This window comes from Mustela putorius, unplaced genomic scaffold (assembly GCF_011764305.1).
Source record: "Mustela putorius furo isolate JIRA1106 unplaced genomic scaffold, ASM1176430v1.1 tig00003898_pilon_pilon_pilon, whole genome shotgun sequence".
Lineage (NCBI taxonomy): Eukaryota > Metazoa > Chordata > Mammalia > Carnivora > Mustelidae > Mustela > Mustela putorius.
In genome coordinates, this window is record NW_025422047.1 from 10,962,819 (window position 1) to 10,981,131 (window position 18,313).

At 35.7% G+C, this 18,313-nt stretch overlaps 1 protein-coding gene across 3 annotated transcripts in view; it reads left to right on the top strand.

The window, feature by feature from the left end:
• GOLM2 (golgi membrane protein 2) overlaps positions 1 to 18,313 on the top strand; it is a 102,942-nt gene that overhangs the window by 51,176 nt on the left and 33,453 nt on the right. For all 3 annotated transcript variants that reach the window (XM_004751277.3, XM_045067627.1, XM_004751278.3), the window contains exons 7-8: positions 10,024 to 10,122; positions 12,160 to 12,330. In XM_004751277.3, the coding sequence (XP_004751334.1) occupies positions 10,024 to 10,122; positions 12,160 to 12,330 (270 nt within the window). The remainder of the gene's footprint in view (positions 1 to 10,023; positions 10,123 to 12,159; positions 12,331 to 18,313) is intronic.

Here is an 18,313-nt window from a genome sequence, read left to right on the forward strand (position 1 = left end):
CATAACATTTTGCCACATTTGTTTCAGATATTTCTGTTATTGATGTTATTATTAAAGAAATAAAACATTACTGATAAGTTGAAGCCTCCTTGTGTACCCTCCAGATCCTATTCCTGTCTCTTCTTCCCCAGAGGTAACTACTATGCTGAGATTGGTGTGTATCAATTTCCATACATGTTTTTAGACTTTTACTATATTTGTAAGCATCTGTAAAACTATAAAGTATTGTTTTGTTTGCTGCCTTAAGCTTTAAATAAATGGTGTCTTATTGTGTATATTATTCTATAGCTTGTTTTTCCTCCCTCAATTTTATGCTTTTGCAACTTACCCATGTCATACCTGTGGCTTTTCAACAGTTATAATTATTTCATTGTATAAATATATCATGATTTATTATTCACATATAATAAACATTAAGACTGTTTTTAGTTTTTTGTTATTTCAGACAATACCACAGTGGATGTACTTGTTTACATCTTCTTATGCACATGAGACTCTCTGGATTCTAATATTTGAGTAGTATATTGAGTTACAAAGATGAGCCCGCTACTGGCTAGAATACGTGACTCCCTCAGTCACAGAGTTGTGGGGATCAATAGCTCAGCACACTGGTAATGCATAAACAATTCTCAGCATAGTGGTTGCAAAACTGTGTATAAGGGTATGAACTTAAAAGTAGAATGCTTGCATGATAGAATATCTTCATCTTCAGTAATATCAGTTGATACTTCTGCTGGTAATATAGGACAGTATCTGTTTATCCACGTCCTCACTAACATTTGGGTTTGCTATACTTTAATTTTTTTTGCCATTCTGACAGTTTTAAAATGCTATCTTATTTCAACTTAAATATGCTGTGGTACTAGTGACATTAAGCATCCCTTCATATATTAGCCATTTTGGTTGCTGCCTTCTATAAATTACCTGGTAATCAATTTTACCCAATTTTCTCTTGGATTGTTGGTATTTTCTTTAAGAGTTCTTTAGAAGTATGTGATGCAAATGTTGGTATTTTCTTTAAGAGAGAACTCTTTAAGAGTTCTTTAGAAGTATGTGATGCAAATGTCTTCTCCATGTCATGTGTATCAACAGAGAGAAAAATCTTATTTTTTACATGGAAACTTTTTTCTAGTTTTAAGATCCAGTTACTCTTTTAGTAAAAATTGCCTCTAATGATTTACTTTGGGGAAAATCCTGATAGATACAAAGATTTTTAGGTTCCTAAACAATTGGAAGTTCTTTTCTAATTAATAACTTAGAAAGAAAAAATTACTTTTTTTGGTTTATACATATATATTAGATAGAGCTACTCTATGTGTAAGATACTTAATTTTCTGAAATAGAGGCTTTTGACCTTGTCTGTATATTGGAATCATTGGGGAGTTAAAATAAAATTATGTCTGGGTCCCACTCCAGAGATTTTGATATGTTTGGTCTGAGATGCAGCTTGGGCACTGAATGTGCAAGTGTTCTGTAGGTGATTGTATTATGTAACTAAGGTTGAAAAACACTTCTCTTGGGGGAATTTTCTAGATCTATACTGTCTAATACAGTAGCAGGTGGTCACATGTATTTATTTAATTTCATTAAACTTAAATAGAACTAAAAAATCAGTTCCTAAATCTAGAGATACTTCAAGTGCCTAATGGTTGCCTGTAGCTAGTGGCTACTGTACTGAGCAGCGCAAGTATAGAACATTTTCATCATTCCAGAAAGTTCTATTGAACAGTACTGCTCCACATGATAATAGTGATTACTCTTGGGAAAGAAGACTGAGGACAGAGATAAAAAGGTAACTTAATTTTCAATCATACAATCTTTTGAACTTTTTGGATTTTGGTTTCAAAATTTCATAAGGTATAAATTACCTATTAAAAATAAATATTTTTTAAAAAATTAAAGAGAGGTAATTATAGTGATGTTTGAGAGGAGGGAAAAAAAGATTTTTTTTAAAAGATTGTATTTATCCATTTGATTTTATTTATCCATTTTTCTATGGTGTTTAGACTATTTTTCAAAGCCTATTCAGTGATTTTTCATTTCAGACATGTTTTGAGTTCTAGAATTTCTATTTGGTTTTTTTTTTTTAGTTTCCATTTCTCTACCCTCTATCCCAAGCAGAGGGAGTGATAAGCAGAAGGAGAGGGAGAAGCAGGCTCCCCGCAAAGTGGAGAGCCTGACATGGTGCTCGATCCCAGGACCCTGGGACTATGACCTGAGCAAAAGGCAGATGCCCAACTGACTGAGGCACCTAGGAGCCCCAGAAAAGATTATGTTCTAAAGAAGCAATGTAGGAGCACCTGGGTGACTCAGTTGATTAGGTGTTCAACTCTTGATTTTGGCTCAGTTTGTGATCTTGAGGTCTTGAGATCCAGTGCTGCATCGGGCTCTGCACTGAGCATGGTGCTTGCTTGGGATTCTTTCTCCCTCTTCCTCTGCTCCTCTTCCCCTCTCTCTCTAAAAATAAATAAGTAAATAAAAAGGAAGGAAGAAAGAAATAATGTAGTTATTATTATTATTATTTATTTTGGTTAAGATTCTTAAATGATTAGAGCTTTCAGAGGAAATATCTATATTTATAAAAATACATTAAAAGTTTTTATCAAATGACTGTAGATATACTTAATTTTTTCTCTTAGGCATCCTTTAAGACAGTAGTGGGACACTATAGCTTTGTTGCTGGTTTTAATAAACCATTTATTGAAACATTATCTTGCTTATTTATATTTTGTCTATGGCTGCTTTTGTGCCAGAACAGTTGAGTACGGCCTCCAACCCTAAAATATTCACTAACTGACCCTTTAAGAAAAAGTTTTCAAAGAAACAAATTATATAAAATTGGGCAAGGTTTTGGGGGGGTAGGAAAAAAATACTTAAGTTAGCATAATATCAAATTGTATTACTGGAAATTGCTACTAAAGATGCAAAAACTTCTAATGGTACATTGGTTTATAATTTCTTTCGTTGTCATATTTTATGGGGCCACAATTAAGAAAAAAGGAATCAAAATAGGGTCTTGAATTAGAAAATACCTAGGGAGAGTAGGATAGTTAGTACTCACTGGGTTTGAGGGTTTAAATGGTATGTTTCTCTCACTTTTTAAGAACTATACTTAAAAAGTTCTGTGTTTTAGTGGTTATTCCAGGGATTACTGTTTGCATCCTTTCTATAGCAAGGTCTATTTAGAAATAATCTTGTAGTCCTTCATGTGAAATATAGAACTTTACCGAGGTGTGATGCCATAAGCATTGCTTCATCTTCTGTTGTGTATTTTATTTATATATAAATCCTAATACTTTTAGTATTATTTTGCTTTAAAAAACTTTATTTTAAGAACATAAGAGAAATGGGATTGGGAGGGAGACAAACCATAAGAGACTCTTAATCTCGCAAAACAAACTGAGGGTTGCTGGGAGGAGAGGGGGGTAGGGAGAGGGTGGTGGGGTTATGTACATTGGGGAGGGTATGTGCTATGGTGAGTGCTGTGAAGTGTGTAAACCTGGCAATTCACAGACCTGTACCCCTGGGGCTAATAAAACATATGTTAATAAAAAATAGGGGGGAAAAAAGAAAGAACATAAGAGAAGAATATATTATGGTCTCTTGTATTTACCATATTCATACCTTTTCTAGTGCTCTTCATTCCTTCCTAAGGATTCTAGTTTCTTTTCTTTTCTTTCTTTCTTCTTTTTTTTTTTTAAAGAGGGAGAGTGAGAGAGAGAGTGTTTGTGAGTTGTGGGGGCAGGGGCAGAGGGAAAGGGAGAGAGAGAATCTTCTTTTCTTAAAGATCTTAAAGATCTATTTATTTATTTGAGAGAGAGAGAGAGCAGGGGGAGGGGTAGAATGAGAGGGAAAGACTCTTAAGCAGACTCCTTGCTGAGTGTGGAGCCCCACTCATGGCTCGATAGCACAACCCCAAGATCATGACCTGAGCCAAAACCAACTTAACTAACTAACTGACTTAACTAACTGAGCCACCCAGGTGCCCCTAGGTTCTGATCTCTATCTTGATTATTATTTCCCCTTCAGCTAGGAGAACTTTAACATTTATTGAAATGCAGATCTTCTAACAACACATTTTCTTCAACTTTTATCTAAAAACATTTTAATTTCATAATCATTTTTGAGGTATGTTTTTACTGAATATAGAAATTCAAGAGACCCCTGGGTGACTGGCTTGGTGGTTAAGTGTCTCCCTTTGGCTCAGGTCTTGATCCCAAAGTCGGGGGATTGAGTCCTGCATCGGGCTTCCTGCATAGTGGGGAGCTTCCCTGTACCTCCGGCTGCCTGTACTTTCTCTCTCTGACAAATAAATAAATAAAATCTTAAAAAAAAAATAAAAAGAAATTCAAGTTGATTTTTTTTATCATTTTAAAAATACAATTCCACTGTTTTATAGACTTTGTTGATTCTGAGCTTGCCATCCTTATTTTTGATGTGCCTTTGTATTACTGTGTTTTTGTTTTTTGTTTTTTGTTTTTTTTAAAGTAAGCTCTATGCCCTTGTGAAGCTTGAACTCCTACCCTGAGAATCAAGCATTGTGTGCTCTACTAACTGAGCCAGGCAGGTACTGATAGTATGCTTTTTTTTTTTTTGATAAGTGCTTTTAAGGTTTTTTCTATAGCTTTGGTTTTCATGAGTTTCACTAAGATATACATTGAAATGGTCTCCTGGGTTTTTTGTATTTGTCCTGCTTGAGATTCCCTGAGGTTCTTTAGTATGTGGGTTGATGTTTTCCACCAAATTTGGGAAATTTTCAGCCTTCATTCAAATTCAGATGTTATAAATTTTTTCTGCCCTGTTCTCTTTTTTTTCCTTCTGGAATTCAAGATACATACATTTCAGACTGCTTTATATTATCCCGTAGTTCACTGAAGTTCTATTTAGTTTTTTTGCAGTACTTTTTCTCAATCAGTTTGTTTAATGTCTTTGATCTGTCTTCAAATTCATTGACCCTTTTTCTACGGTGTTTAGTCTGTTGTTCAAAACCCATCCAGTGTATTTTTCATTTGAGACGTGTTTTGAGTTTTAGAATTTCTGCTTGGTTCTTTTTTTAGTTTCCATTTCTCTACTGGATGTCTCCATTTTTTCCTTTAAATTGTGTGTGTGTGTGTGTGTCTGTGTGTGTGTGAAAAACAGTTGTTTACAGTTCCTTGTATGTAGTTTCAGCAGGTGGGTCATCTCTGAGTCTGTTTCTGTTGATTGTTTTTTTTCTTTGATTATGGGTATTATTTCCTGCTTCTTTCTATGTCTAGTAATTTTATTGTGTCCTGTATGAATGCTATAGTATAGAAGTATGGGTTTTGTTTTTTAAAGGGTGCTAAGTTTTATTCTGGCAGAAAGTTAAATTACTGGTGAATGCTCTTGATTTTATGCTGTCAGGACAGGTTAGTTTTTGATTTTGTTTTTCATCTGAAGGCATGACCCTTAACTATACGGTATGATCCCTACTTCTAAAGTAGGCCTTGTAGCATCTCATCTGAATGCCCACGATGGTCAGTAAAGATTCTCTATTGTGGCTGGCCCAAAGATGCATTGTTTCCAAGTGCTTTATGACCTGTTTCTTTTCAGCTCTCAGCCCTGCAGCAGCAAGTGCTTTCTGTTAGCCCCTCTAGAGTCTTATCCTGTGTGTGTATTAGCTGAGGCCTCAGCCAAAGACCCAAGTGGAATATCCATGCAGATCTCTCTCCTCCATTTCACCCCACACGGCTTCTTTCTCTGTAGTATTCTGTCTTAAAAATTCCAACCATCTTAGCAGCCCAAACTCTGATGATCTCTGCCTCCTTTGCTCACTGAGATTGCCCATCTCATGTATATAGCCCTTCTTTCAAGAGTTAGTCTTGTGCTGCTGGTTGTCCAATGCCTAAAAACTGTTGTCTTAAATATTTTTGTCCATATTTTAAAAAGTCTGCGGTGTGAGAGGGTAAGTCCAGTGCTGACTTCTATGTCATGGCTAGCAGTGGAAGTTTGTGTTGCTCTTTTGAAATTATATAAATGGATCTCCAAATATGAAGGATGTGGAGTTCACAGGCCAGGTCTTACGAGCTACATGAATATATCATTTTAATAGTCTCTTTAGATATGTATCTATATTGCTCAGAGGGTGGGGATGGTTCTACTGGCTCGTATTTGAACAGTTTACAAGCATGTTATATCTGTTTGTATATGCAGAACAAAGGAACATTAAAATGTTGTATCATTGTTTTATATTTAATGTTCATGCTTCAAGATGATTAATATTTTTATGGGCACTTACCAATTAGAGTTTCATAAATTCCCAAAGCATTACTGTAAGTAAACATTCATCAGGATCCCCTGAATATGAGCAAACTATGTATTCATGAAGCTCAATATATTAGCTAGAGCCAGTAGTTCTACATTTCAATGTTTTTGTTTTTTCAGCAGGAATCTTGGATTCTTTTTTCATTTAAGGATTAATACTCAACTTTGACAACTTCAGTATATATTGAACACCTACTATTTTCCGACTTATATCATAATTCTTTAGTTAATATTCTTACTTAGCCTCCAAAACAATCATGCAGGGTAAATGGCATTATTCCTGTTTTTTAGATGAAGACTAGGGCTTTCAGAAGTCACTAACCCCAAATCATACAGTTAATAAATTACAGAATCATGATTTAAGTCCTGGTCTAATTCCAAAGCTTATGCTTTTTATTCTGTCTTTTATTCTCTTGGCTATGCAGCAGAACCACTTTTGGAGCTTTTAATGAACATAGATATCTGTGTACCACCTCCATATGCAGTATGTCCAGGGTGGTATCTGTAAGGCGCTGTGCTTCCAGAGTTGAGGACTGTTGCCTATTAGTGCCATGTAACTTCTCACTAGTCATAGTCACTGGATTGTGATGCCCTGTAAGACAAAAACTGGAAGGTTTGAACATTTTTGAGGTTGTAGCCCTGTTGTTGGAAAAAGGAAATGCGGACAGTTCTATTTTGGCTCTCAGAGTAGGGACTGCAACTGAGGTCCAAGAGAGATGTGAAGGAGGATTAACCCTAAACTTTCTATCACCTTTTATAAGCATCTCAGTGATTTTCTCCAGAAATGCTACTTTGAATTTTTAAATCAAGTGAAATGTATATCTTCTGTCATGAGTTTCACTTTCCTCATCTGTGAAAGGCATATTTATCTCACATAGATTTGAAAACTGTTGTCTTAAATATTTTTGTCCATATTTTAAAAAGTCTGGGGTGTGAGAGTGACATGAGATTAGTGCCTGCTTTATACCAAACAGTCAGAAAATAGGAGCTACTGTTATTATTAGTAGTACATTATTGCCTCCTTTGGAATTGCCAAATATAGTCCCAGCCATCAGCCCCCCATCCCTCTAACCAATTCTTCCTAATGTTTTAACTGTTATGTCTCTAATATAGATCCTTCTTTCTTCTCTGACCTCCTTTCTAACACTTCTCCCTCACTCCTTTCTTTGCAGTTCCTCAGATATGCTATGCATCTCCTGTCTCAAGGCCTTTGTGTGTACTTGATGGTCTTTGCCTGAATGCTTTCCCTCCATGTTGGTTCAAACATGATTTAAAGTGATTTAGGGACGCCTGGGTGGCTCAGTTGGTTAGGCAGCTGCCTTCAGCTCAGGTCATGATCCCAGCGTCCTGGGATCGAGTCCCACATCGGGCTCCTTGCTTGGCAGGGAGCCTGCTTCTCCCTCTGCCTCTGCCTGCCATTCTGTCTGTCTGTGCTCGCTCTCTCTCCCTCTCTCTCTGACAAATAAATAAATTTAAAAAAAAAAGTGATTTAAACACTCTGCTTAAATGTCTCTTCTTTGAAAATGGCTCCCCTGACCAAGCTATATAAAGTAGAATCTTCCACCACTCCCTGTCATATCTCTATCTTACTTTATACATAGCAGTTTTCACTCTGACATTTATATTTTATACATATTCTTATTTACTTATTATCTACCCAACAAGAATGTAAGCTTCATAGGGACAGTAACTTGGTCTATTTTGTTCACTGTTGAATCTCCAGCTTTTTATAACAGTGTCTAGCATATAATAGATACTTAATAGATATTGTTGAGTGATTGAATTTTCATACAGATAGCTCTCCTTTATAAAAAATATAAAAGGCAGAACCCGAGTAGTAGGGTAAATACTCTGTGCTACAATTTTATTTCCTGTGTTTTGTCTTTATCAAACTAGGCTTTGTCATTTTATCTTTGGTACTTTTCTTTACTAATGGCTTTATCAATGATATATCTTTTAGTAGCCTAGTTATTAATATTATCTGATGGCAGCATGGTATTTTCTGTTGATTTATCTACTTTCCCCTGGCTCTTAATGGTCCTCAATGGAGAGGACCAGGGTAAAATACATAGAAAGTTAGAAATGCTTTGATATAAATTATTGTTTGTCTTGCCCTACTGCTTAGTACTTCCCTGAGAATTTACTCTATCGTGTAGATGTAAAAAGGCATAACACAAAATTGTTTATAATGACAAACTGAAAGTTATATGTGTTATACGGAGGGTTAATTCATTAAATTTATTATATCCATAAAGTATGGTATGTAGTTGTTAAAAAATGATAATGTTGAACTGTATTTATTAACATACAAATATATTTATGATTTTTAAATGAAAAAAATCAGAAAAAAACAAGAAAGCAAGTATAATATCTCATTTTTGTGGAATAAACATTAGATACATGTATATAGAAAAAGAATTTGAAGAACTCTGTAGAAATTGGAGAGTGAGATTAGCACTGTCACTTATCTTCAAGCCCACTAGTAGTTTTCTAGGTCATCATTTGTTCAGACCCTTGGGAGAAGCCTCTAACTGTCATATCCTAGGTCATAATCTCAGGGTCATGAGATTGAGTCCCATGTCTGGCTCTGTGCTGAGCAGGGAACCTGCTTAAGACTCTCTCTCCCTCCTCCAAAAAAAGAGAGAAAGAAAGAATTCATCAGGTGTGTTATATTAGCAAACAACCCCCAATTGCAGTCACTTTATTTATTTATTGTTCATTTTACAGTCTGATATAGGTTGGATGATTATCTTGTAGCTGTCCTCCCAAGTAGTGTCTCTTTCATTATTTGATAACATTTATCTTCTCATGTAGCATCCTGAGTTGCAGCAGAAAAGGGAGAGAGGTTGTGGGTGATTTGCACAGATTTTATTGCCATACCTGGAAGTGGCACATTCAGTTTGCTTATGTCCTCAAATCAGAACCTAGTCGTATGGTCCTTAACTGTAAGGATGGCTGATTTTCCTCTGATGAGATAAGAACACATTATCTCTGCCACCAATGTTTTAGAAGAATAAAATTTGCCACTAATCTATCTTACAGATGGGTTCTTTGTTTTTTTCTTCTTACCTGTTTCCGCTCTCTCTAGTTTCTTTGTTCTCTTGTTTCTATCTTGTTAAGCTGCCCAGGGAAACTGTAGCGTTAGTGGCAGTGAGTGGAAAATGATTTTTCATTATTGCCTTCATTTCTTAAGGGAGAATAAGGTCCCCACTAGAAGATGTACATCTTTCTTAGTAAAGCTCTTTGTACAAAATATAAATTTTCCCTCTTCAAAAATAAAATGCATTGTTCCATCAGTCATATTTAATTTTTATTTAAAATCTGAGCAACTTAGAGTAGCATATTCTCATTGCTTTACCTAATCTTTAAATGTCGATTTTTATTTGTACTATCAATAGAAAAAGATCTTGCTGTATCTGAAGAGATTCATTTGTTTTTTCATTCATCAAATCTTAGTTGAGCTTTTGTTATGTGCCATTTATTCTGGGTGATGGGGATATAGTGGTGTCCAAAACATATGAGTTCCATCTATTTTATATCCTGGTCAGATTTATTGGTCACCAAAATCTGTGATGGATAGTACAATGTTTCACTTAATTAAGTTAATTAGTTAATATATCAACTATAAAGATTATAAAATTAAAATAAGCATCATAGGATTAGTGCAGTGCAAATAGATTCATGGTGGTTGGTTTTTGGAAATCATATTGTCAGGAATAATATGGATATCTTTTCTTTTAGCTCTAAGGAAACCCTCTATTTCTGTTTCTCAATATGAAAGTCATCAAGCAATCTCCCATATTCCAACTGGACAACCTCTCTCCCCAAATATGGCTCCAGGTATGAAGTCATATTCTTAAAATTCCATTTGAAAACCAATTTACTGGTTGAGTGTTGTTAGATAGTGAATAAAACATGTCATTTAGTAACATGGTGAAGTAGCATTCATTCTAGTTAATGTTACATATTTCCCAGTGATTGATCAAAATTCAGGAATAAATAATCCTTTAAAAGTACACTTTGTCTGAAGTGTTCTGAAGAGCAGAAGAATTATTTGTTCTGCCTGTCTGGACTATGTTCCCTTTCATCTCTGCCAGTCTGTTTGTGTTTACCCTTTTCAAAATGTGTTGAAATTTATCTCACAGAGTCCTTCTATTAACAACTACATCCATCTGTATTCAACTCCCTACTCCTTACTTATAAATGTATTTGTCTTCTACTGAATATGTATTTCATTTTATAGAAATGTTCCTCTAAAATGAGAATTGATATGATTAAAATTAATTATAGTAAGGATCTAAATCAGGGCTTTGATGAGGAAGAAAGGGAGTGGGGGAAAGGAAAGTTTTATCCAGGAGTTAACTAATAAAGAATCAAGAGTTAGCATGGGGGCCTGGCAGGTTCAGTCGGTAGAGCCTGTGACTCTTGATCTCTGGGGTTTATGAGTTTGAGCCCCAGATTGGGTGTAAAGATTACTTAATAAAACCTTTATGGGGTACCTGGGTGGCACAGTCCACTAAGTGTCTGCCTTTGGCTCAGGTCATGATTCTAGGGTCCTAGGATCCAGTCCCACATTAGACTTCCTGCTTAGAGGGGAGCCTGCTTCTCCCTCTCCCTCTGCCTGCTGCTCCCCCTGCTTGTGCTCTTTTTCTCTCCGTCAAATAAATAAAATCTTTAAAAAATATTTAAACAATCTTTAAAAAGAAAGAAAGAAATAATCAAGATTTAATACTGGCTAACTCAGTCTGTAGAGTCTATGACTCTTGATCTTGGGCTCCTGAGTTTCAGCCCCACATTGGGTGTAGAGATTACTTAAAAATATGAACTGGAAAAAAAAATTAACAGTTCTGAGTTACTGTGTAGATGAAAATGACTTAGAGATGGGATGCCTGGGTGGCTCAGTTGGTTAAGCATCTTCCTTTAGCTCTAGTCATGATTCCAGGGTCCTGGGATCAAGTCCCACATTGTGTTCCTTGCTCAGTGGAGAACCTGCTTCTCTCTCTCCCTCTCCTTCCTCTCCCCTGCTTGTGCACGCACACCGTCTCTCTCCCCCACCCCCAGCAAATAAATAAATAAATGCTTTAAGAAAGAAAAGAAAATGACTTAGAGACCAGAGATTTCTGATAGCAATACAGAGTTTGAAGGGAGAAGAAGATACAGGTCTTTTTTTCCCCAATTTTTAAAAAGATTTTATTTTTTTATTTGACAGAGACATAGTGAGAGAGGGAACACAAGCAGGGAAGTGGGAAAGGGAGAAGCAGGCTTATTGCTGAGCAGGGAGCTCAATCCTAGAACCCTGGGGTCATGACCTGAGTCGAAGGCAGATGCTTAACGACTAGGCAACCCAGGTGCCCCAAAGATACAAGTCTTTTTTTTTTTCTTTTTTAAAGATTTTATTTATTTATTTGACAGAGAGATAGAGAGAGCACAAGTAGGTGGGGAGGAAGGCAGAGGGAGAGGGAGAAGCAGGCTTTCTGCTGAACAGAGAGCCTGACATGGGTCTCAATCCCAGGACCCTGGGATCATGACCTAAGCCCAAGACAGACGCTCAACCAACTGAACCACCCAGGCACCCCCAAAGAAACAGGTCTTTAATCCCATTAAAATCTTTGGGTTTCTATTACATATCTCTCTGTTGGATATGTCTATAAAATCAGTACCAGAGATACTTAGCTAGGAATGATTAGTCAACTTCTCATAGCTAAAATCACATTAGCTGTCAGATTTGATTAAAGAAGTTAGAATAAAGTCCCCCTCCCCCCAAAAACCCTGCCTGAGTATGCAGTTTCAAACAACAGTTGTCTTACCTTTTCTAAAGCAGGTCTTGTGAAATTCCTCAGCAAAATATGACTTTGGTTTGATGTTTTTATGCTATAGATTCTCATGGACATCACAATGGAAATGCTGGAACTTCAAAACAGAACCCTTCCAACCCTCTTCAGCGTTTAATTCCAGGCCCGAACTTGGAGAGTGTACCCAGAATTCAAGCAGATATACTAAAGCAGGCTACCAAGGATAGAGTCGGTGATTTCCATAAGTTGAAGCAAAGTAAGAATCAGTTGATGAATGTTATGCTGAAAAGATTTAAATATAGTATGTTTACAAGGATTAGTTAAGATCTTCATTATTATAGTCTCTAATGAGTGTGAAGTTATATGCATATAGAGAGAAGGTGTGATGGTGGTGAAATTAAAAGGAAAGCAAGTTTTAAATGGATAGACATATATTAAAGAAAACTTTAAAAAGCTTCTCTTGTTTTCCATTATTAAATAATGAACTTCAGGTGAGTTGAATTTTTTAAAAATGCTGTTCTTATGACTATAAAATTTTTTGGAGAAGTGAAAAAAGATATGTTTTGTTAGGCTAATGAATGCAAACTTTGCTTAGGAGGAGAAGATAAGTAGTTTTGATAAACGGATTCTGGGAGATATGCAGATCTGGGGAGACAGCCATAGTAGAAGGCTCAATGGTGCTCTCTTTTCTCTTCCCTCCAGTTGCAATTTGCTTCATTTAAGTGTTAGGAGAGAAGTGAAAGGAATTGAACAAATTTGTAGTACCATGTAATGACTTATCACTGCTTAATTGTTTCAGGGGTATCAACTTTAATAAGTGGAGAGTAGCTGTTAATCTGCGTAACTCTCTAATTGGCAGGTTCTTAGGAAGTGCGAGAAATTCCAATAGCAAAGTTTGAACAGGACATATCTCTTAGGTCAGTTCCCTTAAACTATACTTTTCACTACTTTTGCTTTATAAAGCTTTTTCCCTTCACCTTCTGAACTTCAAAGCTGCAATTTGCCTTTGTTGGCTTTTTATGATGGCTTCTATGGCAACAACTGTTTTAGAGCAGTGTTTAGGAGGTACTTCTGCACAGGTTCCTTGTACAGTGAGGACTGCACAGTGTTATATTTTTTTAATCTATTCAACATTTTTATTGGTCTTTTGACAGTTGTTCATATTTCTTCATCTATATGAATATATAGTTTGCATATATTGTTTCCTCGGTCTTCGTTTTTTTTTCCCCCCTAGTGATAGTTTTTATTTATTTATTTATTTATTTATTATGTACACTGGGTGTTATACTTTGCATACGTTTAACTCACTTTCTCCTTCCATGATATTTTAAAGTGTATCCAGGTAGACTGAATGAAGTATCATCTGAAAAACATTTTTTTAAAAAAGACTTGCTTATTTTATTTTTGGACACATGTCAGAAAGAGAGATTGAGAGAGAACGAGTGGAGGGAGAGGGGCAGAGGGAGAAGCAGACACCCACTGAGCAGGGAACCCAATGCAGAACTTGATTCCAGGACCCTGGGATCATGACCTAAGCCAAAGATTGTTGCTTAACTAACTGTGCCACTCAGGCACCCTGAATTTTTATTAAACAAATGTGGCTAATTTTTTTGAAGATTTTATTTGCAGGTAGTCTCTACATCCAGCCTAGGTCTCAAACTCAAAACCCTGAAATCAAGAGTTGCATGTTTTTCTGACAGAGCCAGCCAGGTGCCCCTAACGTTTAAATTCAATGAAGGGTGCTTGAGTGGCTCAGTTGGTTAAGCATCGGACTGTTGATTTCTGCTTGGGTCATGGTCTCAGGGTCATGGGATTGAGGCATGACCCTCTGAAATAAATAAGTCTTTAAAAAAAATACACTGAAAATATTTTCCTCTAAGTCTTGTTGAGGAATTGGCCTGAAAACTTGTATCTGAACAGAAAGAGATAGCGTAAAACAAAATACCTTTATTCAATATCTTAATTCATTTAAGACTTTATTCTAAGCTTATAGTTCATCCTGAAAAACTTTTTATTTTTCCCATATCTGTATTTTTTTTTTTACTGATCTTTGAATAAAGAATGTGATTGGAAAATAATTGCCAGGAAATTATTATTTTCTACAACTTACTTAAAAGAGCCTGTTGAGTTTTAAAGTCTTATTCCAAATTCTTTTCATTGTATATATAGAGTTGAAATCAGTGGGAGCACTGTTTTGTGCTTTACATTAGCATTATCTTTACTTACATTTTAACCTATCAAATAGTTACACAGTTGTCCTATTAAATAGATACATACATATACACACATGTATAGGCGCATATATTCCATTGTGCTTAAGCAATAATAAAAGTTCATTTAGCTTAACTCTTTTTTATTGACTATACAAATTATTTCATATTTTCTCATGTTAGTTGTCATGGCTGTGAATATCTTATCTTCAGATTATTTCCTGCTTCTCCTACTTTGAGGGTGTTCCTTTAAAAGTAGTCCCCAAACTGAAATTCCTAGGTCAAAATATCTGACAACCTTATTTATAGTTCCAGTTACATATTGTCTGTCAGATTGTTCTCCAGAACAGTTTCACTATGTCACTGGAGATTTTTTTTTTTTTAATAACTGCATCCTTTAATGGCAATAATACAATTATTAGATTAAGAGACCACAGGAGAAAGGGCAGGTGTCACTGGAGATTTTAAACTTACTTATTTCCCTGTGGCCTGACCACATTTGGTTTTTAACTCTTTTATGAGACATTTAGAATATAATGATTCCTTAAAAATGTTTTAATAAACATTTACTTCCTAGTAGCTTCTCCATTTTCATGTGAGGAATTTTACTGTAATTATTTCTTGGTATATAATCCATGTATCAGTTTGACCACTTAGCCTGATAACTTTAGATATTGATCCTATATCTTTGTGTCAAATCTTTATATGTAATTTCAGATATTAACCTTTTAAAAATTACCTTTGCCACAGTTTTACTCTTCATTGCCTTTCCTGATATGAGAATTTATTTTATTTTATCATGCAAGAATTTTTTTAATTAAAAATAATTTTTAAACTGTGGCAGAATGCACATAAAATTTACCAAAGTGTACATTTTGTGGCATTTAGTACATTCATAATGTTGGGCGATCATCACAATTATCTAGTTCTAGAACATTTTCATCACCCCAAAAGAAAAACCTGTATCCATTAAGCAGTCACTCCTGGTTCTCTCCTACCCACAGTCCCTGGCAAAGATTAATCCGCTTTCTGACCTGAGGGGTTCACCTATTCTGAATCTTTCATATAAATGGAATCATAATATGTGACCTTTTGTGTCTGGCTACTTATACTTACCATGATGTTTTCAAGATTCAGCCTGTTATACCATGTATCAGTATTTTATTTTTTATGGCTAAATTACATTCAGTTGTATGAATACCTTTTGTTTATCCATTTATCTGAATTTCAGTTGTTTCCACTTTTGGCTATTATGAATAGTGCTGTATGAACATTGATTTGCAAGTTCTTGTTGAACACTTGTTTTTTTGATTCTTTTAAGTGTATATGTAGATATTGAATTGCTGGGCTATATGGTAATTCTATGTTTAGCTTTATGAAGGAACTTCCAAACTATTTTCCACAGTAGCTGTATCATTTTACAGTCCTACCAGCATGTAAGACAGTTATTTCTCCACATCCCTGCCAAAACTTAGTACTTTCTGGGGTTCGTTGTTTTATTTTTCACTGTTGTCATCCTAGTGGATGTGAAGTGGTATCGCACTGTGATTTTCTTTTCTTTTCTTTTTTTAAAGATTTTGTTTTCAAGTAATCTCTGCATCCACTGTGAGGCTCAAACTTACAACACTGAGATCAAGAGTCTTATGTTCCACTGTCTGAGACAGACAAGTGCCCCTCATTGTGATTTCCATTTGCATATCCCTAATGACTAAGGAAATTGAGTATCTTTTCATGTACTCATTGGTCATTTGTATAAATCTTTTTGGGAAAATGTCTATTCAAGTCCTTTGCCCACTTTTTTTGTTTTGTTTTGTTTGACAGACAGAGATCACAAGTAGGCAGAGAGGCAGGCAGAGAGAGAGGAAGGGAAGTAGGCTCCCTGCTGAGCAGAGAGCCCGATGCGGGCCTCGATCCCAGGACCCCGGGATCATGACCTGAGCCGAAGGCAGAGGCTTTAACCCACTGAGCCACCCAGGCGCCCCTTTGCCCACTTTTAAATTGGGTTGCTTGTCTTTGTTGAGTTTTGAGCATTCCCTTTTTATTAATTTCTAATTTTTTAAAAGACTTTTAAAATTTATTTATTGGACAGAGACAGTGAGAGAGGGAGCACAAGCAGGGGGAGTGGGAGAGGGAGAAGTAGGCTTTCTGCTAAGCAGGGCTTGATCCCAGGACCTCAGGATCATGACCTGAGCTGAAGGCAGACATCTAATGACAGCCACCCAGGGGCTCCTTGAGCATTCTTTTCTATATTCTGATACTAGACCCTCATCAGATACATGATTTACAGTTATTTTTGCCCATTCAGTGGGTGGTCTTTTCACTCTTTGGTAGTGTCCCTTGATGCACAAAGTTTTTAATTTTGATGAAGTCTAATTTATCCCTTGTTTTGTTATTCATGGTTTTGGTGTCCTATCTAAGCTTTGCCTAATCAAAGCTTATCAAGATTTCCCCCATGTTTTCTTCTAAAAGCTTTATAGTTTTGTCCTTTATATACAGGTTTTGATCTATTTCTTATATTATTTTTAATCTAAGTTTTATATATGATATGAGGTAAAGATCCAGCTTCATTATTCTGTATGCAGGTATTCGTTGTCCCATACTATTTGCTGAAGAGACTTTTTTTTCTCCATTGAACACTTGTGGCATCCTTGTTCAAAGTTAATGTATGAGTTTATTCTGGACTCTCACTTCTGTTCCCCAGATGCCACTACCACACTGTTTTGTAACTTCGTGTTGTTTTGAAATCAGGAAGTATGAGTCCTCCAACTTTGTTCTTTATAAAATTATTTTGGTGATTTGGGATCTCTTACAATTCCATATGACTCTTAGGATCTGCTTGTCTACTACTAAAAAGGCAGTCGGCATTTTTTTTTTTTTAATTAGCATAAGCTCTATACCCAATGTGGGACTTGAACTCATGAACCTGAGATTGAAAGTCACATGCTCTACTGACTGAGCCATCCAGGTGCCCCAAGACAATTGCTGAATCTGTAGATTAAATTGAGGAATATTGGCATCTGAACAATCATAAGTTTCCAGTACATGAAAATGGGTGTCTTTCCATTAATTCAAAGTATCTTTAATTTCTTTCAGCAATGTTTTATAGTTTTAAGAGTACAAGTCTTTTGCCTCCTTGGTTTATTCTTAAGCATTTTATTCTTTTTGATGTTATTGTAAATTTAGTTCTTTTTCCTTTTCAAATTACTCGTTGATAATGCACAGAAAAATGACTTTTTTCCCTTGGCTTTTGAGGTTTTAATTTTTATGCAAATTTCTAGAAATATGTAATATTTGGTTTCATCTTAAAAATTTAGAATGTGGTATTTTATTTTTATTATTGTAGCAATATAGCTCTGGATCAGTGTTTTTATATATATTATATGTAATTATACCTACATCATAAACGTGTGTGCATGTATATATACACACACACAAAGTCAGTACTTTAAATAGGATTTAAAATTTTTGTGCCTATTTTCTATCAACTGCTTTTGTTTTCTTTAGTTTGTTTTTTATGTTTTGCCCTCCTTTGCCCATTTTTCCCATCACAACTTCCACCTCTGGCAACTACTTATCTGCCCACTCTTATCTATAAACTTGGGTTTTTTCCTTTTTAAAAAATTTATAAGAGGGGTGCCTGGGTGACTCAGTGGGTTGAGCCTCTGCCTTCGGCTCGGGTCATGATCTCAGGGTCCTGGGATCGAGCCCCGCATCAATCTTTTCATGTACTCATTGGTCATTCTGCTCAGCAGGGGGCCTGCTTCCTCCTCTCTCTCTGCCTGCTTGTGATCTCTCTCTCTCTCTGTTAAATGAATAATGAATAAAATCTAAAAAAAAATTATAAGAGAAATCATATGGTATTTGTCTTTCTCTGACTTATTTCACTTAATATAATGCCCTTGGGTTACATCCTTATTGTCCCAAATGGCAAACTTTCCTTCTTTTTTATGGTTGAATAATATTCCATTGGATATCCATTTATCCATTGATAGACACTTAGATTGTTTCCAGCTCTCCCTTTAAAAAAAA